The sequence below is a fragment of the Bolinopsis microptera genome, chromosome 8 (assembly GCF_026151205.1).
Source record: "Bolinopsis microptera isolate Bmic1 chromosome 8, MBARI_Bmic_1.0, whole genome shotgun sequence".
Classification (NCBI taxonomy): domain Eukaryota; kingdom Metazoa; phylum Ctenophora; class Tentaculata; order Lobata; family Bolinopsidae; genus Bolinopsis; species Bolinopsis microptera.
The window spans coordinates 15,994,960-16,019,364 of NC_087079.1; the positions used below are offsets into that span (position 1 = coordinate 15,994,960).

The 24,405-nt window shown below is 38.3% G+C and overlaps 2 protein-coding genes across 2 annotated transcripts in view; both read left to right on the plus strand.

The window, feature by feature from the left end:
- The first annotated feature begins 1,545 nt into the window (after positions 1-1,545).
- LOC134819108 (uncharacterized) lies at positions 1,546-24,392 on the plus strand. Its single transcript, XM_063828879.1, has 2 exons — positions 1,546-1,569; positions 23,277-24,392. The coding sequence occupies exon 2, from the start codon at positions 23,288-23,290 to the stop codon at positions 24,257-24,259; it is 972 nt and encodes a 323-aa protein (XP_063684949.1). The 5' UTR covers positions 1,546-1,569; positions 23,277-23,287; the 3' UTR covers positions 24,260-24,392.
- LOC134819107 (cysteine desulfurase-like) overlaps positions 1,549-24,405 on the plus strand; it is a 36,484-nt gene continuing 13,627 nt past the window's right edge. Inside the window, exon 1 of the mRNA XM_063828878.1 lies at positions 1,549-1,564. The gene's annotated coding sequence lies outside the window, so the exon portion shown is untranslated. The remainder of the gene's footprint in view (positions 1,565-24,405) is intronic.

The window sequence follows — 24,405 nt, forward strand, 5'->3', positions numbered from 1 at the left end:
TTTTTTCAATATCCTGTCATCACTCCTGGAGTAATGGATATTATATGTTTATTGCAATAAATATAATAATCAATAAATTAGAAAAGAAACTTGTCTTCTTTTCAGCTCACTCTTCTGAAACCTCTTCCTCTACATTCTCAGCCTCATTATCAACTTCATCATCTTCATCATCAACATCATCACCCCTGTCTTCATCGTTGGTGGTGTGTGCAAGATTTAGGTCCAGTTCGTCAACAGGTATTGCTTTCTCATAATACCGTCCTCTGTGTCCTCTCACTGCAATCAATACTGTCTTAAGTAGCTCAAACCGCAAACGACGTCTTAGATTTGCCATAATGAGGCTTTTGTCCTGGCTGCCAGAAGTGTTGCTACTCGTTTAAGGAACATGGTAGCCTGTGGGCCCATACCTCCGGTGGTCGAGAATACAAGGCCATTGCAGGTTCCTTTTTCAATCTGTACACAATGGTCTCCATATTTCCTTTCTTTCTCTCTCTCATGCTTGCTGTACATCTTTGCTGGGGTTAAATTAAATATAGGTTTTTTTGTGCAGTGTGCTTCTTTTCGAAAAGTTTATGTTGGCCATTAGATTTGGACCGTTCTTTCACATAGCCATGTGTCTACGCGTACTGCGTGATGCGCTTGTTTCACAAGTAGAAGCGGTTGCGCTCTACTGCAAGCGAGAGGGCTTTGGTTAAAGCAAGACCGTTCTGTGCACATTTGTAAATGCTAGTTTTGATTTTTATGGTAAGTATTTAAAGTTAAAGTGCACAAATCTGTACTTTAATCTTTATTCTATCTTCACAATTACTTTAAAACCAAAACTGACTCGAATCCTATAGTATAAAGAGTTGAAATATCTTTTTACAAGCCTGTCACCTGCGCGCGTCTGAAAAAATGGTCATTTTTGCTCATAACTCGTCAAGAAATGATTTTATGTTATGTAATAGGTCTTGTTCGAAATCAGCATAAAAAGTACATTGGTATAGTATAGTTTACATTCACAATCCCACATGCACAGCTTATTCATATACATAAAACGTATAAGCATACCCACAGAACGGTCCAAATCTAATCGCCACTAATGTGACTCATCTGAGCAGTTTCTGAAGAGCATCTCAGAACAACTCACCGCACTTTCTGCAAATGAGCCCACTGTAGCTGCAGGCATTGCTGAACTAAAACAGTCTATAAGTTCTATACAGCCATTGCATAATCCTGGTCCTTGCATTCCTCCCATCATACCTCCTGCACAGCATCCTCGTCCTCCAGTACCACCTGTCCCTGTGCACCCACTTCATCATGAGCAGAAACCTGTGGAACTGTTCAATTTGAGCAGCAAAGACTTCAAAATTGAAAACAAACGCTCCTGCTTATCATATGGGGAACGGTACGATTATCTGGGATCTAAGTCGTCCAAGACACCACAGGCAATACCACCACCCTTGAGAAAACTGATCGACAGAATCAACAACGAGTTTTTTTCTGGTGACCAACCTCAGGTTAACAGCTGTTTGGTGAATCGGTTTGAAGGCACAGGCTGCACTACTATATAACAAATAATTTGAGGATGTCCAATATGTCCATGGCTTGCTAAAGTCAACTGCATCGGGGGTACTATGATGGTCCAGGGGGTGCTGAAACAGAAGACTGGCACTCTTAACCTGTTAAGAAGTTAAGTAGTTGTAGTGAATAATGTTTCTGTTTGGCAATGTATAACTCCATTCACACCACAATTCACAATTGGACAATTGGACAACCCTGATTAATGTGTAGATAGTGTTGAAAGAATTTTAAACTTAAAACTTGAACATCACTTCTGATAACTTTTGGGGCTGTGCTCCAAGAACAGGCTGACATATATGGCTTATGGATTATATATATAATGTATTCTGATTAAATGATAGGGCTTGCCAGTCCAACCACCTCATATTTTTCATACTCACCCACTCTCTTGTCCCATGTGTCGTAGTCTGTCAGTCTGTTCAATTTTTCAATCAATCTTTTGAATCATTTTGACTAATCCAGTTTACACTTTCATTGTTTTCCACAACAGAACATTTCAAACTGCTTTCTGCTCTTCCTTCTTTTCAGTGAGTGTGCTAGTTGGACGTGAAGGTGCCCCCTGGTCTGCCTGGTACCCCCATTGCCTCTTCACCATGATGGAAACCCCCACTGACACTCACCCAGAAAATGGTGAGACTCTTCAACCTGTTCCGGACCAGACTTCTTCTACCACGGTTCCGGACCAGACTACATCCAACACTCCTACCGTCATTGGAGATATTGACGAAGTACTGAAGGACGTTGAAAAAATAATTCTTTCAGAATACCACGAATCAGAAGAACATAAAAATTGTAGTAGCCTTCTAAGTTTCTTCTCAAATGGGTCTGCCCCCCTCGACAACTTTCTGTTGACCCATTCGCAGAGCCTACGCTCAGAGATAGACATAATCAAGCTAAACATTTGTAGCATTCTCAAAATTGATATCAACAAATTTGCAATCATTACACCATCCATGGTTAAGGGTTGTTCTTCTCTTAACAAAATCACCCTTGCAGAGGGTCTCCTATCCTTGCTTGGGCTTGCTGAAAATGTTTGTGCTGTAGTGAGTGGCAAGAAATGTGACGATGCTAAGTCCCCTTCCTACTTGTCAGCTCCCTCCAGCATTCTAATGGGTCATACTACCTCAGACGAAAGCTCCATACACAAGTCCTTAGAAGCCATTCAGACGTCCATTAAAAACTTGAAAGACAATGATAGCCATCTTAGGACTCTTGACTCCATCAACACAAAGCTCGCTGAACTAAAACTAGACATCAACTGTTTTAAAAACAGTAGATCATCAAATGTGTCCACTCCTGACCTTGCCATGCCACCTTTTAACATAGGGTCACCAGCAGCATCTGAGACAGTCAATGAACAGCTCCTTCTGGATGCGCAGAAGCATGCAAGTGCAGAGGATTGCAAGTCCAAGCACATTGTGTCGTATGTCCCGGACTTCATAGACACAGACTTAAACACTAAGCTGCTGGTTTTCCTTAATCAACAGAAGGAAGCCTTTGATGGCAACTCAGAGAATGGCCATGACGTTCTGAGCTTTGGCGAACCGTACGACTACCCTGGAGCTAAAGCTGCAAAGCCCAAATCAACAGAACTCCCTGAGGTTCTTGCTGAGCTAGCCTCTAAAATAAAAGATCAGCACCCAGGATCAGTGACTAACCAGTGCCTGATAAACCGATACACCGACGAGAACAGCTTCCTTCCTAAGCACTCTGATAACGAACAGTCACTGGTCCATGATAGTTCCATCTTTACAGTATCCTTAGGAGGAGAATGCTCTGTCAAGTTCACAAAAAAAAGTGATCTTGAAGGGGAGATTGTAGAGACAGTAGAGGGATGCAGTCTCTATGTTATGAGCAAACAGTCTCAGTTTCACTGGGACCACAGAATTGATAAAAGCACGGAGAAGAGACACCTACGATATAGTATCACCTTCCGATACATAAGCAGTAGCACCAATGCGACACTGATTATTGGTGACTCCAATACCCGGTACCTCCGATTTGGGTCTGGAAAAGGAACATTTGGACACCGCTTGCCTGGAAGAAGAATAGAATGCTTCACCATAGATAAGCTAGATCCTACCCTTTGTGTAGGTTATAAAAACATTATAGTTCATTGTGGAGTAAACAACATCAAGAATGATGGGGGGAATGTTAAATATTGGGCAAATGAGCTGAACAAAAAGCTCAAGACTATAAGTGAATTGTGCCCTTACGCTAAAATAATTGTTTCACCTATACTGCCAACTAGGTCCTCCTTGCTGAACGAAAGGGCTATGGAGTTTAACAGGTTTTTATTTGGATACTGTGATACCAATTCTAGAATAGGTACATTAGATTTTAATAGCTTTGTTGACGAAGATGGTCTGCTGAATCAGCAGTTTTGTAGATATAAGAAGCCGGATGACCCAATTCACCTTGGATCAAACGGTATATTCAAACTCTCCCGGGCTTTTGCTCACAAGATATTTGGTAGCCCTGTTGACGGGAGATCATTCAGTGATGTTGTTAATGCCAAAGCTAGAGGCAGATTTTCCCCACGACCACGTAGATCTATATTTCAGTCATGATAGTTAAATTGATATGCGAAATTTGCTGCTGCTGCAATAAACCTGTACGAGCTGGACACCCTTTCATAATTTGTCAGATGTGTGACAAAATAATGCACAAAAAATGCAAAACTAATGACAACATAGTCAAATTTCGAGATGAAATATACTGCAAAGTCTGTATTGAAGCCAACGATATTATTCGATACAACCCTTTCTACCAAGCTCCCCACTTTGCTAACAACGGCCTTATTGATGATGAGCCAGTTAATTATATTGAATCTATCTACAACAGCTCAAAAATTCTTGAAAACTGCAAAACATTCTCCATAACAGAGTTGAATGCCACCACCCTGCCTGGAAATTCAGTCGAATATATGTCCACTTTATTCTTCAACATTGATGGGAATGCAACAAACTTTGACAACTTTGCAGTTGAGCAGTCTAGTATAAACCACAAGTTTTCTGTTATTGGTCTTGCAGAAACAAACACTGATGCTGACAATGGAACACTATATCAGCTCAGTGGATACTCCTCGTGTTACCAATCCCGTTATTTCTGTCAAGACAAAAACCAGTTCAAGGCTAAAGGATCAGGAGTTTGTCTTTACCTGAAAAACTCTCTAAACTTTAATAAGATTACTGGATTATCTCTCTGTAATGAGCACATAGAATCACTGTTTGTATCTATCACCAGTATGAAAGACCCAACCGTTGTAGGGGTTATCTACCGTCCTCCAAACGCATCACTTGAACTGTTTAACGAAACATATGAACGTATTCTCTCTAAACTGAATGGCAAGAAGGTATATATCCTTGGGGATTTCAATGTTAACATTTTAAACCACCCATCTTCATCAGAGGACAAATTCCAAGAAATAATATTTAACAATGGCTTTATACCAACCATATCAGTGCCAACTCACCATATGCCTGGTTGTTCCAGGACTTGTATTGACAATATCCACACCAATGTATTAGACCAATCCCTTATCTCTGGTGTCATATCTGACAAGATCTCCCATCACCACCCTATATTCACTTTTGTTAAGCTTTCCCCCGACTCTGTGTCACTATCTGATTCACCAGACAAAATTACTATACACTACGACTATAGTAATGCTAACCTAGAGAAGCTCTGTCTTGAAATAGAAAACGATTTAGATAGGTTCCACTACAGTTGTGACACATTTGACTCTTTTATGCAGCTATTTCAAGAAAAAATAGACTTGTCTTGCAAACTTCTAACTCCAAGAACCACTAAACGTAATAGCATAACCAACCCTTGGATTACCCAGGGCCTAATGTTATATATTCTAGTAATTTATTGTATGATTAACCGATATACTATTCAGGATGACTACCTGGGTTTTGGTTTTGGTTTTGGTTTAGCTTTTAGCTTTTAGTCTTGCGTTTACCTTGTCACAACGATTCATAACAATGGCGACGAGTCTGGTTTCGAACTTACGCTTATCCAAGGAAACTGATTGTGTCAGAGAGTGGCTGGAAATCTTTGAAAACGCCGCTTCTGTGTTCATTTTCGCACACGCAGATAAGTTACCAGATGACGCAAACGAGAAAACTGCTAAAAAAGCAGAACTCATGAGAACACTGTTAACAGTCAATCTGGGGCCTGACGCGTTGAAGAAGTTGCGTGCATTTACATTTCCAGCTGAAATTAAAGACACTGACTACGCTACCCTGAGAAAAACTCTTGTTGATCGGTTATCACCCAAAACGAACATTGTAGCTCAACAGCAGAAGTTTATGACTTTAAATCAGATTGCTGGTGAATCCTTATGTACTTTTATGTCACGATTGAAGGAAGCTGCTAATGTTTGTCAGTTCGGTGATTTGTTTGATTTAATGGTGCGTACACGTTTTGTGGCTGGACTATCCTCTGATAGGATACGTGCTGAACTCATATCAGAATCTGCTACCAACGACACGTCTGCCAGCCTGTTTGATAAAGCTCAGACGAAGGAGAACGCTCTGCAAAGTTCAATGTCAGTCACAACACACTATGTTCAAAAACCCGGGAAGTTTCAAAAACCTCAAAACTCTAAGTTCCATCAGAAGGCCGACCTTAACATTGTTTGTTCACGTTGTACTGTTCGTGGTCATGTTGCGAAAAACTGCAAAGTTCGTTGCAGAAACTGTCGCAAACCCGGACATATCGCGAAGAACTGTCGTTCTGCTAAGAAGCAATCCCATTGTGTTGAAGGGATTGGTGATCATGATGATGGCAACGCTTGCGCTGCTGATTATGGGTACACACATCAAGAGTTGGAGAACACGTTGTACTGCGTGGAGACGACTGATCCTGTCCAGATTCCAGTACAGACTCCTGTTCCCGATGGTACTCTTCCTGCATCAGTTGTTAGTAATTTATCCAGTTGTATTGATTGTAATCAGAAACCATTTCTTAAAGTTAAGATTAATGATAAGATTTTGAAAATGGAGTTAGATACTGGTTCATCTTTAAGCTGTATAAGTAAGTCTGATTTTGCTAGACTAGGACTAACTGATTGCCAGATTGTTCCATGTTCCCAGAAATTGCGAGTAGCTAATTTTAATTGTGAAAGCATTGACTGCAAGGCCCTTGTAAACGTTGAATTTAGAGGTAAGAAATGGATTTTACCACTATATGTTGTCGATTGTCGGTTTCCCACACTCCTAGGTCGAGAGTGGATCATCCAGATGTTTGGTAAAGACTGGTTGGATCATATGATAGGACTTGTTGATGTTGAGCAATCTTACGCTGTCTCCAAGCTTCAGAGAGATGAATTTGTTAGTGAGATACTCCGCAGTCCTGTGTTCGATCCTGGTGTTGGAACTGTTAAAGGATTCGAAGCTTGTCTACAATTTAAGCCTGATGCGAGAGCAAAGTTTTGCAAGGCAAGGCAGGTCCCATTTGCCATCGTAGACAAGGTTGGGAAAGCCATAGACGAGTTAGTGAAGAATGGACAGCTGATTCCAACAGAGCACTCAGACTGGGCTTCACCCATAGTTCCTGTCATGAAAGCGGATGGTACGATTCGCATATGTGGTGACTACAAGACTACCGTAAATCCTAATCTTGACACAGCTATTTACCCACTTCCTACGATAGAAGATTGCTTGAGTAAGATTGTCGGAGGTAAACTGTTTACTAAGCTGGATATCAGAGCCGCTTATAATAGTTTGAAGTTAAGAGAATGTGACCAAAAGATTGTGACTTTGAACACACACAAAGGATTGTTCAGTCCTACTTCTCTACCATTCGGTATTTCATCTGCCGGACCGATATTTGAACGCAAGATTGATGATACCTTGAGAAAGACAGAGAACACAGCATGGCGTGTTGACGACATTCTAATAACTGGACCTGATGATGAGAGTCACATGAAGAACGTGAGAACGGTGATTACAGCACTAGAGAAAGAAGGCTACAAATGCCGGCTAGACAAGTGTGTTTTCATGGAGCCTAAGGTGACATTTCTAGGCCATGAAGTATCTGCTGACGGGATAAGACCGCTGAGTTCGAAAGTTGAAACGATAGTGAGAGCACCGTATCCTACTACTAGAGCGGAGATGATATCATTTCTTGGTGGTGCACAGTACTATTCACGTTTTATTCCAAACATGTCAACAGTTGTTGAACCACTTAACCGTTTAAGACCCGCTAACAGTATTTTCCACTTTGGAGATAGAGAAAAGAGAGCTTTTGATGAGTTAAAAGCACTGTTATCGTCTGACTTGGTTCTAACAGTCTACAACCCTGAGCTGGAGTTAAAGCTTGACACGGACGCTTCATCCGTTGGTTTAGGAGCTGTTATGTCACATATTGATGAAAATGGAACAGAGCGACCGATCGAGTATATATCTCGAACTCTGACGAAATCTGAGAGAAACTATTCCATGATAGAAAAAGAAGCATTGGCAATAGTTTGGGCGACTAAGAGACTGCACCGTTATCTTTTTGGACGACCGTTTACCCTAGTTACAGACCACAAGCCGCTGGAATCTATCTTTCACCCTAGTCGTGGAATTCCTAGCATGGTGGCAGGTCGTTTACAACGATGGTCATTGTTCCTAAGCGGTTACACTTACAAGATCCAGTTTCGACCCACTGGTAAACATTGTAATGCTGATCTATGTTCCCGTTTTCCACTGCCTTTAGACACATCGGCAGAGACGAGAGAGTTTGATGACGAGTTAACAGAGGAGTTTGAAATGAAACCTCTAGATACTGTTTTCAGCGTGCACTACTTCGGTGATGACAAACCTTTGATTGACGCTGAGTTAATAGCTAGTCACACGAGAAGAGACAAGACACTTGGTCGAGTGTTACAGTTTGTTAAAGACGGCTGGAACGAGAAACCCTCTGTTGATGTCGAGCTGAAACCGTTTTACACACGTCGAAACGAGTTGTCAGTAGACCAGAACTGTATTGTCTGGGGATCTCGAGTTGTTATTCCAGAGAGTATGAGAAAGAGCGTGCTTTCAATGCTTCATGCAACACACATGGGCATTTCACAAACCAAAGCACTAGCGAGAGGCTATGTTTATTGGCCAAACATGGATGCTGAGATCGAGAAAATGGTTAAACTATGTGAACCATGTCAACTAAACCAGAAGAAACCCGCTAGATCTACACCACACCCATGGGCTAAAACTATGGAGGCTTGGGAGCGGATTCATCTAGATTTCTGTGGACCCTTTCTTGGATCTATGTGGCTGATAGTTATCTGTTCGTATTCAAAATGGTTAGAAGTTGTTAGAATGACGAACATTACAAGTAAGAGAGTGATTCAAGAGTTACGAGACATCTTTAGCCGTTGGGGACTACCCAAGATACTAGTATCAGACAATGGATCGAGTTTAACTTCAGAAGAGTTTAAAGTATTCACGAACAATAACCAGATTCGACACGTGCTTATTCCTGCTTATTCACCTGCAAGTAATGGACAAGCAGAAGTTGCAGTCGGACTGTTTAAAAGAGCTATGAAACGGATGATCTTGAAAAACCCTGACGTTATGTGTAACCTGGCTGATTGGCTGCTAAACTACCGCAACACACCACACACCACTACCGGAGTAGAGCCTGCAGTTGCGATGATGAAACGACGGACGAGAAACGCCTTGAGTTTTCTACACCCGAGTTCGAGTAGTAAGTTTGCCAAAGTTGCTTTAAACGATCAGAACACGATTGCTGAATCGAGACTTCGCGATCTGAAGACTGATGACACTATATCGTTCTATGATGAGAACAAGAAGTGCTGGAGAAACGGTGTTATCGAGGGTAAGGAAGGTACCAAAGTGCTACTGATCAAGACACCTGATGGAGTCTACCGCAAGCATTTGGACCAGGTAATCAAGAGATCTGTTGTGTCAGAGCCGTTGCAACAAACAGATCCGGATACACCGAGAGTTGAGCTGGAGATAAGAGATGAGCAGAGTTCTACAGCTACTGATGGTGATTTCGAGAAGACAGCTAGCTTACCTGAGAGTACAGAGCCGGAAACTTCGATTATAGTTGGTAATAATCCAAATCTACCCGCCGAGCCTGACCATAAGGCAGCCATTGAACCTATAACCACTGCACAACCTGTACTTAAACCACGTGAGCTTGCCATAGAAATTAACCGTAGCACTATAAAACCTAACATTGTTAGAGAGCATGAATTGCAACAACCTAATTTGCTTCTGCCAGCAAACTTTGCACGTGATAGTAAACCACCAGACAGGCTAAGTTACCGCAAACTGGGAGGAACATAAAACACGTTTCATTATCACATTTTATGACAGTTGTTTTATTTTGAATGTGCAAATCTAACCACACATTAATCCAGTTAAATTATCCAGATCAAACATAAAGTTATAAATATTCCCTGTCACGTTTAAGTTTTGAAGAATAACACGTTATTTTTTGTTTTAAACGGAATGCGCTAAGTTTTAAATCGTGTAGCGAGCGCAACACGTTTCAGTATTTTCACGTGAGTTCACTTAACAATTTTGTAGATTTCATTTTGACCACGTTTTCAAACATTTTAAATATTGTACGATTGATTTATATCACATTTTTTTACGAATTCAGTTAAATTATTAAATCTATATTGTTTTTAACACTTTTTAGTTGAACGGGATGTTATATATTCTAGTAATTTATTGTATGATTAACCGATATACTATTCAGGATGACTACCTGGGTTTTGGTTTTGGTTTTGGTTTAGCTTTTAGCTTTTAGTCTTGCGTTTACCTTGTCACAACGATTCATAACACCTAATTAATTCCATCGAGAAGAAAGCTAGATTGTATTTCGAATGGAAAAAGACTTGTACATTAAAATTACCTGACGGGGATCCGAATAAGCACATTTGCTACAAGGAATTCGACAAGTTTCTCAAAAGCTCAATAAATATGGCAAAGGCTATGTGCTACACTAGAAAATTCGAAAAGTACAGCATGAACTCGAAAAAGACGTGGGAAGTTATTAATGAACTCCGTGGTAAAACTACGTCTCGATGTAAGGACGATTTTGTCATAAACGGTCAGAGAGTTACCTGCAGACGAATAATTGCTAACAAATTTTGTGAATATTTTACATCTCTTGCAAGTAATCTCAATAAAAATGTACTGACGAACAATAGTATTTCTCTGGAACCAATAGAATCATTTGCTCAGTTCATGTCAAATTCAGTATCTGACTCCATTTATCTGGAAGAAACTAATAAAGACGAGATCATCGAGGTGATCAAAGATTTTCAAAATGGCAAGGCGAGTGACATACCAATAATTGTTGTAAAGAAATCATCAAAGCTCATAGCTGGTACCTTGGCCAGGCTTTACAACACATGTATACAAAGTGGTACATTCCCGAGTATTTTTAAAACTGGTAAAGTTATTCCTATTTACAAGAAAGACAATAAGGAATGTATTGAAAACTATCGGCCTGTATCAATATTACCTTTATTTGGAAAAATTTTCGAGAAGATCATTTACAAACGGCTCTATAATTTCTTCACATCTAAAGGTGTACTGACAGACTCACAGTTTGGATTTAGAAAAGGTCATTCCACCACTCATGCTCTACACAAATCTATAGACTCCGTTACAAAGACTCTAGCTGGCAATAAACATGTCTTAGGAATATTTATTGACTTAAGCAAAGCCTTCGACACCCTTGACCACAACATTCTTCTAAGCAAATTAAACTCCTATGGTATTAGGGGCACAGCACTTACCTTACTTAAAAGCTATTTGACTAACAGAAAGCAGTATGTTATGTATAACGATGTACCATCAGAAACATTGGATGTGAAATTTGGGGTACCACAGGGGTCAATTCTAGGGCCGTTACTCTTCCTACTGTATATGAACGATATAGTGAACTGTTTTTCTGACAGTGAGGTGAAATTTGTACTTTATGCTGATGACACTAATATCTTTATATCAGGACCATCTAGAGAAGCAACATACAAAAAAGCAAACTTAGTTCTTAAACATGTGTCGATTTACATGAAATGTAATCTACTCCATATCAATATGTCTAAATGTTGCTACATCCATTTTAAACCTGCCTCTGAATATGATGAGACCTGTGCAAGGACCAGACCATTTGCTAACCTGCTAGATGAGTCTAGGTCAATATTCATCGATGGTAAGGTTATTACTAAAGTCAAGGATACCAAATTCCTAGGTATTGTTATAGATAGTAAGTTAAACTGGGCTGCCCATATGCACTACATTCGTAAAAAACTTCGGTCCATGACTGGTGCAATCTGTAGAATTCGACACTCGATACCTGGTGAACTATATTTGAAAATATATAATGCTCTCTTTGAATCACATCTCAGTTATGGTATAAGTGTTTGGGGCGTTGTCCTTAAAGAACGATCAAATGACAGTCTTTTTATCACACAGAAGCACTGTGTAAGGATCCTTTTTGGTGATCTCGACTCATATTTAGATAAACAATCAACATGTGCACGTACTAGACCGTATGGTATGCAAAAATTAGACCATAAACACTTTGAAAAGGAGCATACAAAACCCATTTTTAATAGACTAAAAATTCTAACGGCTCAAAACTTGTACAAATATCACTGCATTTTAGAATTCTCTAAGATTATCAAGTACCACTGCCCCTACTCCCTTTATGAGGCCATCAACATTTCAAACCGTGCAACGAGTCTAACTGTTATTCTTCTAAATAAATCAAATACCTTTTTGTTTAATGCAGCCAAGCTTTGGAACACAGTTCATAAAAAAATTTTAACTTCAAGCAATTGCCTAGAAACTTCCATTAACTTGATAAAATTGAGAACCAAAGCACTATTAGTACAATCACAGGCAGCTGACTTAAAAGATACCTGGACTCCAACCAATTTTAAATTACAGTAATTAAATTGCACATGCAGCAGCACACACCTAATATTACTATCATGATTGAACTATAAGCTGATAAGCTTTCAGATCCATTTTTAACCACTTGATGTAATGTTTTTAATAATTAAATATTTTATTTTACAAATTTATATCAGATCGAACCTATATTTGATAATCGAACCTATATTCGATAATCAAACCTGTATTCGATAGTTAAATTTATGTGATAAATCGATATTGATATTATTATTGTTGAATGAAGTTAACTCCTGAGATAAATTTTATTAATTTTTAACAAAGGGACTTGGAGTATAAACGACCAAGTTCGCATAAATGCCTACCCAACCAAGAATTTAGGAGGCAAGGGTGGGTGCGTAAACTTTACGGTCTGCACTCTCCGATCCTGTATCACCCTGGATTCTTTTTGACGTATTTTTGTATTAGGTATATACCTTCTAATCCATTCTCTTGCTACTCCAAGTCCCCTAAGATATCTGGTAAAAAGGTCCTGCTAGTTATATATAAAATATATTTATGTTTGCTTTAATTGATACTAAATAAAATTGTTGTTTTCTTGAAATTTTTGTTTTCTTGCCTAGACACTCTGATGACGAGCCTACTATCCACCCGGAATCAAGTATCTTTACAGTCTCTCTTGGTACTGCATGTCATGTTTCTTTCTCTGCTGCTAGTACAGGTATTGATGGGGTCGGGACTCTAGGGCGTAAGACTCTAGGGCGTAAGACTCTAGGGTCTTAGGGTTAGGGTTAGGGTAAGGGTTAGGGTTTGGGTTTGGGTTAGGGTTAGGGTTAGGGTTAGGGTTAGGATAAGGGTTAGGGTTAGGGTTAGGGTGATGGTTAGGGTTAGGGCGCCGCCCTAAAGTCTCACGCCCTAGAGTCTTACGCCCTAGAGTCCCGGACCCGTATCGATGAGCACAAGCAACTATGTGACCCAGGATCATTATTTGTAATGACTCGTCGTAGCCAAGCACTGTTCCGCCATGTATCGATGCAGGCGATATTAAATGTACTTGTACCATTAATTTTTAATTCTTGGAGCTGGAGAGCGTCCAGAGGCGGTTTACCCGTCTGATTGACGAGGTGGGTACTCTTCCATACAGTCGTCGACTGGAAATCCTCAATTTAACAACGCTGGCAGAGCGGCGAATACGTGGGGACCTCATTGAATCTTTTAAAATGATAAGTGGTTTGGCCAATTACGGAGCTGGTTTGTTCAGTTTGAGCAGATCTGGTCTTAATGTGGTATCAAACAGTAGATGCAGTAAAAGTAGCAGTAAAATGTAGAAAGTCCACAGTTCTTTTCTTCCGGAGAGAGTGAGACCATATTGGAACAAACTCCCCTCAGATGTCAAGAATTGTGGCCTGGGACTGTGTTAAGTTTTAAAATAAGATTAGAGGCTTTCAAAAAAGAGACTATTTTAAACGGATCTGTAAATGATAGTCATTTTTGGTAAGTTTCGGACGAAGTATTAGGAAAGATCGAGGGATTAAATTATGCTACTAATAAAGAGAAGCACAATGAATATCTTGTGTGTAATCCTCATGTTGCTAAAAAACGCTTTATCAACTTATATAGTAGTGGAAAGTATGTAAATTAGATTCATTTAAACTTGGTTGTTTAGGCCAATATATTAAAGATAATTTTTAAACTTTAGTAAATATATTTTTGATGATGTGTGATGATGTTTGTGTCATTATATTTTGATTTTGATTTGATTTGATTTGAGTGAAAAGTGTGACTTAATTGACGATGTCAATTCATCTCAGCTCGGCGCGGCACAGTAGCGCATCTCGCCGATCTAAAGAGGCTGTGAGAAGCCTCATTGAGTGCGCGGCGCGGCACAGTAACGCATCGCGCTACAAAGTGTGACTGGAAAAAAAGTGCACAATATTTATTATTTACGTACAATGTTTTTTATAAATAAGTGGAATTTGTGCATGGTAAAAATTGATAGTCATTTTTGGTAAGTTTCGGACGAAGTATTAGGAAAGATCGAGGGATTAAATTATGCTACTAATAAAGAGAAGCACAATGAATATCTTGTGTGTAATCCTCATGTTGCTAAAAAACGCTTTATCAACTTATATAGTAGTGGAAAGTATGTCAATTAGATTCATTTAAACTTGGTTGTTTAGGCCAATATATTAAAGATAATTTTTAAACTTTAGTAAATATATTTTTGATGATGTGTGATGATGTTTGTGTCATTATATTTTGATTTTGATTTGATTTGATTTGAGTGAAAAGTGTGACTTAATTGATGATGTCAATTCATCTCAGCTCGGCGCGGCACAGTAGCGCATCTCGCCGATCTAAAGAGGCTGTGAGAAGCCTCATTGAGTGCGCGGCGCGGCACAGTAACGCATCGCGCTACAAAGTGTGACTGGAAAAAAAGTGCACAATATTTATTATTTACGTACAATGTTTTTTATAAATAAGTGGGATTTGTGCATGGTAAAAATTGACGATTTATTTGACCAATGCAGGGCTGCACATCAACAATAAATGAATCCAGAAAATTGCGGAAAATAACTTTGCAACGGAGGAATTTCACTGCAATTAATTAACACATGGCTAGCGTCGCGCGCAGCATAGCAGACACTTCCACTTAATTATAGGGGAGCGGTCTATATAATATTGCAAAGGAGCAGACTTTTGTCGTCACCGCAGCTGTCCATCGGGCCACCTTATATATCCAAACCCAATTACTTATTTCCTACGATCTTTTTGCCTTCGGCAAGAGTAGGGAAAAATTGATTTAAAATGTGAATAAATCAATTATTGTAAAAAACTATTACTGTGTTCGGTCGCGCATTTTTTAGTTTATGGCCTGTAATTTTTATAAAATCAGTTATTTTTATATAGTTTTTGTTGGATGATAATTAATCACTCTACACTCGACTGTCACGTGACTTTTTCAACTCGTTCTCTAGCTGGTCCTGAACGACTATTCGAAACCCTAACCCTCTTATCTGATCCTTCACATAGCCATGTGTCTACGCGTACTGCGTGACGCGCTTGTTTCACAAGTAGTAGTCGCGCGCTACTGCAAGCGAGAGGGCTCTGGTTAGAGCAAATCTGATCCCAACCCTAACCCTAACCCAATCCTTAACAAAAGCATTAGCTGAAACCCTAACCCTAACGAGAAATTAGACTAACTTCCTTATACGGTCATATCACGTGATCGAGACAGTTTTTCGCCTATATCTCGTCAGGGGAGCATTTTAACCCTATGTCATGGGGGGTGATTCGGAATGAGCGTCCGAAAATACATCTATTGAAGTTGGTTTCAACTGTCGGGGGCCCTTTTAGAACAATCTCGAAGATCGACTGTAGAGTGATTTAGTACGCTCGGTTTTTGTTATGTTATTATTTGCTTAGGAAAACAAATTTTAGGAAAACAAATTTAAATTTTGGTATTTATTAATAACAATCAAAACATATCATATCATAAAAATAAAGCCGCGCGTTGGTTGACTGCCTCAGTAAGGTGAATAATATAAGCTCGATGGTGCCCTGCGCATTTACAGAACCTCATGCGGCGATCACATGATCATGAGGACCTGTGAGCGCCAAATTTAATTTAAAGTTTTTAGAAATCATACATCACTACGAGTTACTCATGCTTTTTTAATTTTTATAGGAGTGTAGATTGTCAGGTATTTCATTCATTCATACTTAGTCGGTTTAAAGCTGTTATATTTATGTTTAGAACTCACTATTGTTTAAACTATGAAAGCAGAACGGAGGTAATGGACAATATACCGACGACAATACCAAGGACCCGAGTGCCACAATGACTTTTCCGGATCCGTTTTTACCGAGGGCTTATCCACCCGTTACTCATGCTGCATGTATAGTCTGATAATATTTATTTGTTTTATTCTATAACAAGCATTCTGTAAATTGGAGTGTTGTATTTCGCAATTATAATCTTTTGTGTGCCAAGTTCGTTTATAAAATCTTATCATATAATAAAATTGATCCAATAATCTTAGAGGAACGGTATATATATCATAGCTCATCGTTATTAAAATCCGAATGGATGAATTAATCAAGTAATGTTCCCTTTCAACACAACTAAACAACAAACAAATGCTTGCTCACCAGTGGTGACGCAATCGTAGGGGCATGCAGTTATTTCGGATAACTCTCACCCCGACGACAGCGTCGAAAAATAATCAAATTATGCATTTGCGCCATACTGGACACATTTTATATTTAATATTCTACAATTTGTAGAAATTAGTGTTATCTTCTGCAGTAAGCTTAACTGGCGAGCAAGCATCGTCCCACTCGGCCGGGACGAAAATACCGAGTCCAATCACAGAAAGTTAACCATAAACTAATGATAAATATAAGAGCTCGGACATCAACAAAAATCACACACTCCAGACGACGGGGGAAGAGAGGAAAGAAAGCTGCTGGGCTCAACAAATTTTGATAATTGTAAACAAATTTGTTCTTGTGCCCTATAATAATTTGGTATTGAGGTATGACCCTGTACTGTGCGTGATGGTGAAAGTGAAAGTGAATGTGAATCTATAATGCGAACGAAGTGAGTTGTGGCCAAAAGATTCTTCAATTTTAAAATAAACAAGTCAAAGGACTCTGTTTTAAAACACAAGCTCATTCTTATCGAAGTTTAATTCTGTCCATTCTAATTCTTCGTACCTGGACTGTATCTTGAGTAGCTCACTTTTCAGTGTTACTTTAACTAAGTTTGTTGACTTAGTAAAGCTTATCAAACTGTCAATTTTTCGACAGTCGTTCCACATTTTTGTTGATTGATAAATGAAAGAGGAGGATGGGTTCGGGGTGATGAACTGGTCTGAACGTCTTTGTGATGGTGATCTGTGGAGTAAAGATAGGAGTGAGATTGGAGATTCTAATCTGACAATTTTGAACAGTTCTAATAGACATGTGTATTTGTACAGGTTGTGGACGGTAAGAAGGCCGTTCTTGTTAAACAACGGCTTTGTATGCTCTTTTTCAAAGAATTCCCTTCCTAGGATTTGTTCATCTATACAACGTGTTCTGGCACATGTTCTAAACTTATCTAGATATGCTTCAAGGTCACCAAATAGTATTCTGATACATTTTTTCTGAGTGATGAAGATAGGTTGAAGCATATTGTTACTCGACCCACCCCATACCGATATTCCAAATCTTAGGTGAGACTCAAATAACGTGTGGTACAATTCTTTATGGTGTTTTTTCGGGATAACATGTCGTATTCTACTGAGTCTTCCGATCTCACATCTAAGTTTCGAGTTGAGGGCTCTTATTTGAACATCCCATTTTAGCTTTTCGTCAATAATAACACCTAAAAACTTGGTCTCTTTAACTTGCTTTATTACCGTATTATTCAGAGTTAGTATGTATTCTGATTCGTTATCTGCCTCATTATCAGTAGCTGTACGTGACGGCTTGAAGTGAATGTAGCAGCATTTCTTTATATTTATATGTAATAGGTTGCATTTCATGTACTGGTGTAACAAACGGAGAATTTCGTTTGCTCTTTCATACAGTTTTTTTCTACATTCATCTACTACAAATATGTTTGTGTCATCTGCAAATAGTATGAACTTGCCCAGATCAGTTGTTCTAAATAAGTCGTTAACATATATTATAAATAGCAGGGGTCCGAGACAAGAGCCTTGTGGAACTCCAAAGAGAACAGGCAGCTTGTCAGACTCTTCGCCCAGTACAGAGACATATTGATATCTATTAGAGAGATAACTAGCGATGAGTCTATTGGCGTTTCCACGTATTCCATAGTTGTCTAGCTTATTAAGTAGTTTTTCATGTGAGATCGTGTCAAACGCTTTAGATAGGTCAATAAATATTCCAAGCACATGCAGTTTTTTGCTAAGACAGGATTCTATGTAATTCACTGAGGAGTTGAGGGCATGGCTTGTGGAATGATTTTTTCTAAATCCGTACTGGTTCTCGTAAATCATTTTCTGGGACTGAAAGAAGCTATACAGTCTGTTGTAAATAATTTTTTCAAATATCTTACCAAAAACAGCTAAGGTTGATACTGGCCTATAGTTTTCCAGCAATTCCTCATTATCCTTCTTATAGATCGGACTGATTCTCCCAGTCTTTAAATCATCTGGGAATACTTCATTCCTCATGCATTCATTGTATAATAAAGATAGTAATGGTCATGCTGTTGACGTTTTTCTGATTGAGTCCGTTCATAGTTAGACAGTCTATGTGCCAATATTGCTTGCACTTTACACAGTCAATCTTCCATGACGATATTGACTTATTGCATGGACATTTTGTCTTGTCCCTGTGTGAACTGTCAATCTTTGGGAGTGTTACATCACTGTCTACAACAATAGTCTCACAAGATCCATCTTTTCCCTTCACCTCTAGTCCTGGAGTGTTGGTCTTGATCCGGGACTTTGCCTTTTTGTCCGCAGGGGAAGGAATTCGTGACATATTTGTATTAGATGAGGCTCTCTTGTTATTCTTGTTGTTGTCACCCATACTCAGCAAAAGTTAAAACAAACAGCCAGCAAAAGTCAAAACGATCAGCTGTTAAAGCAACGTGTAAACTTACGGCACCCCTTTGAGGGAATTACGACATACTTTCCCTGAACTCAAATTATTTGTTATATAGCAGCGCCGAAAGTTTTAAGTGAAACAAAAATATTTAGCAAAGTGAAACAAAAATATTTTTATTTGCCGCTGCATGCACTGGACAGGTCATTTACAAATTTAAAGTTACTTCACCCTCAAGCATAATCCAACAAATAAAAAAACCAAATAAAAGACATGATCAGCATTTCACAAATGTACCAAACACACGACAAGGACAAAAACATAAATAGTCACTATAGATAACAAATAACTTTGGTTTACTAAAAACGCAGAATGCAATTTGATTTCCTTTGAACGTGTATGATCTGAAAACGTTTTTTTAAACGTGCTTATGATATTAATTAATTTATTATTTTTTCAATGTTTCTATTGTTAAGTGCATATATAATACCCTTTACCATGTAGTTTAGTGTATCAAGTCTTTACAATTTTTTTTCGCGCGCAAAAAGTGGCATGCAACGTATGTCAACAGTTTTCTATGGTTTGGAACCTAAATGTGGATTGCTTTTCATGTTTTCTTGTATCCTGGCTTGTTTTCTTGGCACACCTGTGCATTTTAAGTTGTTGTGCCACTATAATCTATAAGTTTAAATTATTATTATTATTTTGTAATATCTATTAGAAAATGCAGTGGTCCCAAAACTTTGCTACCCACAGCAATATGTGATTTGGATCAGTGGCGTAATATTGCCTGTTAGCGCCCCCGCCGAAAATGCGCCCCCTTTTGGCGCCCCCTGCACAGCAGGGTTAGTGGGGCCCTTTGTTATGCCACTGATTTGGACCCTAACCTTATATTATAAATAAAACACTCCTAGATCATAAATGCTCAGTGCAGGGTTTTTTGTTGGACTGCTTATTGCAGTGATGTGAGCATTTGAAATATACTGTAAAATAACATGGAAGGTATGTTTTCCAAGTTGTGGGATTTTTCTTTTCATTTTTAATAAATTCCAAGCTAATTTAGAAATGTTTACTGTTTTATTAAATTTATTGGATCGTTGTACTATGTACATTGTAAAGGTGTCTAACCTTGATTTAATTAAACGTATATATATTGTTTTTAGCTCAAAAGGTAAACGTCATAAGGTTGTGAGTTTCTATGTCAGTTGATAAATACTTCATTGTCATTTGATAAATACTTCAGTTGATAAATACTTCATTTTCAAATTTATTGAAACCTAAATGTTATTTCTTATTATCATTGAAATCCTAATCAATTTTTCATATAATAATATGACAGAGTATGTTTGGGGGGCCGGCGCAAAACACTTCTGGGTCTTCCGACTTATTTGGGAGGTCAAACACTTCTGGGTCATCAAACACTTTTAATTTTGGGTCAACGTCATCAAACACTTTTGGGTCAACTTTTGGGTCAACGTCAAACAATTTATTTGGGGCGCCAAACAATTTCGCTTTTGGGGTGACAAACACTGGTTCTACACCTCAAAATAAATTGGTTACACAAGAAAATGATGACCTCAAAGAAATAAAGGGATGGGAAAAGAAAACCTTAGCACGTTTATCATCGTTGTATCTTGATGAAGAAACATCAGATGTGGACATTTGTGTTGGCGAACTAATAATTCCAGCTCATAAAGTTATCCTGAAGTTGAACAGCCAGTTATTGACGGTTGGTGAAATTAGTCAAAACTCAGGAACTAAGAAAATGGAAGTTGAACTATTGCCTGAGTTCACTGAACTTTCTGGTGTTGTCTCCGAAATTGTGGAAAGCTTTTACTCCGGAAAGATTTTGCTTACTGATAAGAATGCTAAGGCTGTGTACAAATTTGCTAAAAGTTATGATGTCCCATTGCTTCTCAAAAAGACATATCCTTACTTGGTAAAAATGATAACTGAAGAAGGCTTCCCAAGTATGTTTGACTTTTCTCAAACTGTCAACTGCTCTAAGTTGATAAAATGTTGCCTGAGGAAGTTTGATAATAGCTTATCAAAAGTTATGAAAGAATCAGAGGAGTTTCTTGAACTTGATTACTATCGCATCAAGCTTCTAACTTCCTCCTCACATATCAAAGTCGATGAAGGAAAACTTTTCAAAGTAATTTGCAAATGGTTAGATCACAAACCAATGGAAAGGGGTACTTTTGCTAAGACTTTACTGTCAAACATTCGCTATGATCTTATTGGACACTGGAATTTGGTAAGCAGCGTTTATGTATGGATCGGAGAATCTCAGTCTATTGATGACGAAGCAAGAATGTTTTTACTGAAATCAGTTATTGCAGGGTGTAAGTCAAATGATGATGGCTGGGCACAAAGTGACGAAGCAAACAGACCAAGTTCAGCTTCATCCTCTGAAACTAGCTCAGATTAGCTGAAAGAGGCAGGAAACTTGGAGAGAATGAATCATGGAAAGCATCTTGCAACAGCAGAGCACCTTTTTATGTTACTAATTTATCATTCAATATCAATTTCGTGGAGATGTTATAGTATACATTGTCTTTTAATGTTACACTTACCTGATTAATTTTCTTTTAGAGCATGTGGCACAAGAGTATTATTTTTTTACTTATAAAAATCTATGATTTTTTAATAAATTGTTGATTATTTCTTTTAATTTTAAACTATTGTGGAATCCAGATTTTACTTCTCATATTGCATGTTATATTTTTATTTTGAATGCATTATTTCTGATCTGGTTAGGATCAACAATGGTTTGTTTTAATGCTCCCTGCAACTCTCAATTGTCCTATCACATTGCATAACACGCCCATCTTGTGCAACTGAAAACTAGTTATTTTGGCTGCTACACACTTTATGATCTTGGTGCAGCTTGGTCCTGAAGGCTGTATGACTAAAAGGGCCCCCAATTATCAGGGGTCCCACGGTGATCAGATCATGTCTCCAATTATTGACGTATTATTAGTGATGTGATCCATCAGTAGAATTTAAAATTGACCTATAAAGGGGCTAAATATGGGGTAGAGTTCACATTTCAACTCTTTTTTTTTATTTGAAAATTCAATTAATCATTATATATATAAATCAAGCGTTACATTTCAGCCATGCAAAGTTACAATGACATATTTTGATATACTAAATGATAAATGGTACTGCAATATAAGTTGCTTAATGTTTGGCCGGATGACAACTAACGAGAAAAATAAACTTGATTATATAATAATTAATTCGGCTGAACCAACACATAGCAAGAGCCACATTAACGTTGGGGCCGTCTGTACATCATAGCTGTATGTATTAAGAAGTTAACATGATCATTAAAATTTGTCTGCTCGACTCGTAAAGTACATACTCTGCACTTTTGATTTACATTTACATTACATTAAAATTAGAAGATTGTGCTTGCAGCACCGCCAGGCAGATGTGAGGGCTGAATCCTTGTCCTTCTTCTGGAAGTAGATGTATCCATCAGTGTCAAGTAGCTGTTGAGATCCTGTCCGACTAGAGATGAATTTGTAGAAGGTAGGCATGTTGATAGAATGCGATATTAATGTCTTTCATCTTCCAGTATAATATATATATATAATATACCTAAAATCTAGGTCACGTATTTACATCTAATCAGTTCATGTACTCCCCTTACATACCTTCGACACACAAGTCTCATCGGTGTCACGTCCCTTGATACAAGAACCAACTCTATTAGCAAGAGCTCCCTTCCTTATGTGATCTTATGACAAATCTTAAATATCATGTTTACTTCTTAATGTACAGCTATGATCTACAGAGTTGATATATCGTATATCTAGCCAATTTCTAGGTCAATTAAACTCTACTGATGGATCACAATTCACATCACTATACTAATTATATGTCACTAATTGGTAACATGATCTGATCACTGGGAACCTCTGATAATTGGGGGCCATCTAAGTCGGCCTCCCTATCTTGCACAGGTTTCTTTTTACCTTTTTACTTTTCGTTTCCCGCATGTAATGCAGAAAAGCTTCAAACATTAATATTTTGATGGAGCAATGTTACGCCACTAATTTGGAATGAAATAGATGTCGTGCAGTTACGACTTTCTTTGTCAAAAAATAGGTTATCCACAGTATTTAGGGAATTAAAACTATCCCATCATGTCATTTGACAAATATTTTATTAACTTTATAAAGATTGAAACCTATTTTATTACATATTCTCCTTCATCTTAAATCAATCTTTCACTTATGACAGCAGGGGAGAACATTATGTCCAGGAAAGTCCCTATGGGAAAACTTAATAGGAAAATAGGATTTGGATCTATTAGATATCATTCTCATCCCACTGTTATTCAGTCTCAAAATAGTGCACAAACAAATGATGATGCCAAAGAAATAAAGGGATGGGAAAAGAAAACCTTAGCACGTTTAACATCGTTGTATCTTGATGAAGAAACGTCAGATGTGGACGTTCGTGTTGGCGAACTAATAATTCCAGCTCATAAAGTTATCCTGAAGTTGAACAGCCAGTTGTTGACGGTTGGTGAAATTGGTCACAACTCAGGAACTAAGAAAATGGAAGTTGAACTTTTGCCTGAGTTCGCAGAACTTTTTGATGTTGTCTCTGAAATTGTGGAAAGCTTTTATACCGGAAAGATTTTGCTTACTGATAAGAATGCTAAGGCTGTGTACAAATTTGCTAAAAGTTACGATGTCCCATTGCTTCTCAAAAAGACATATCCATACCTGGTAAAAATGATAACTGAAGAAGGCTTCCCAAGTATGTTGGACTTTTCTCAAAATGTCAACTGCTCTAAGTTGATGAAATGTTGCCTGAGGAAGTTTGATAATAGCCTATCAAAAGTTTTGAGGGAATCAGAGGAGTTTCTTGAACTTGATTACTATCGCATCAAGCTTCTAACTTCCTCCTCACATATCAAAGTCGATGAAGGAAAACTGTTCAAAGTAATTTGCAAATGGTTAGATCACAAACCAATGGAAAGGGGTGCTTTTGCTAAGACTTTGCTGTCAAACTTTCGCTATGATCTTATTGGACACTGGAATTTGGTAAGCAGCGTTTATGTATGGATCGGAGAATCTCAGTCTATTGATGACGAAGCAAGAATTTTTTTACTGAAAGCAGTGATTGCAGGGTGTAAGTCAAATGATGATGGCTGGGCACAAAGTGACGAAGCAAACAGACCAAGTTCAGCTTCATCCTCTGAAACTAGCTCAGATTAACTGAAAGAGGCAGGAAACTTGGAGAGAATGAATCATGGAAAGCATCTTGCAACAGTAGAGCACCTTTTAATGTTACTAATTTACCATTCAATATCAATTTTGTGGAGATGTTATAGTATGTTGTCTTTTAATGTTACACCTACCTG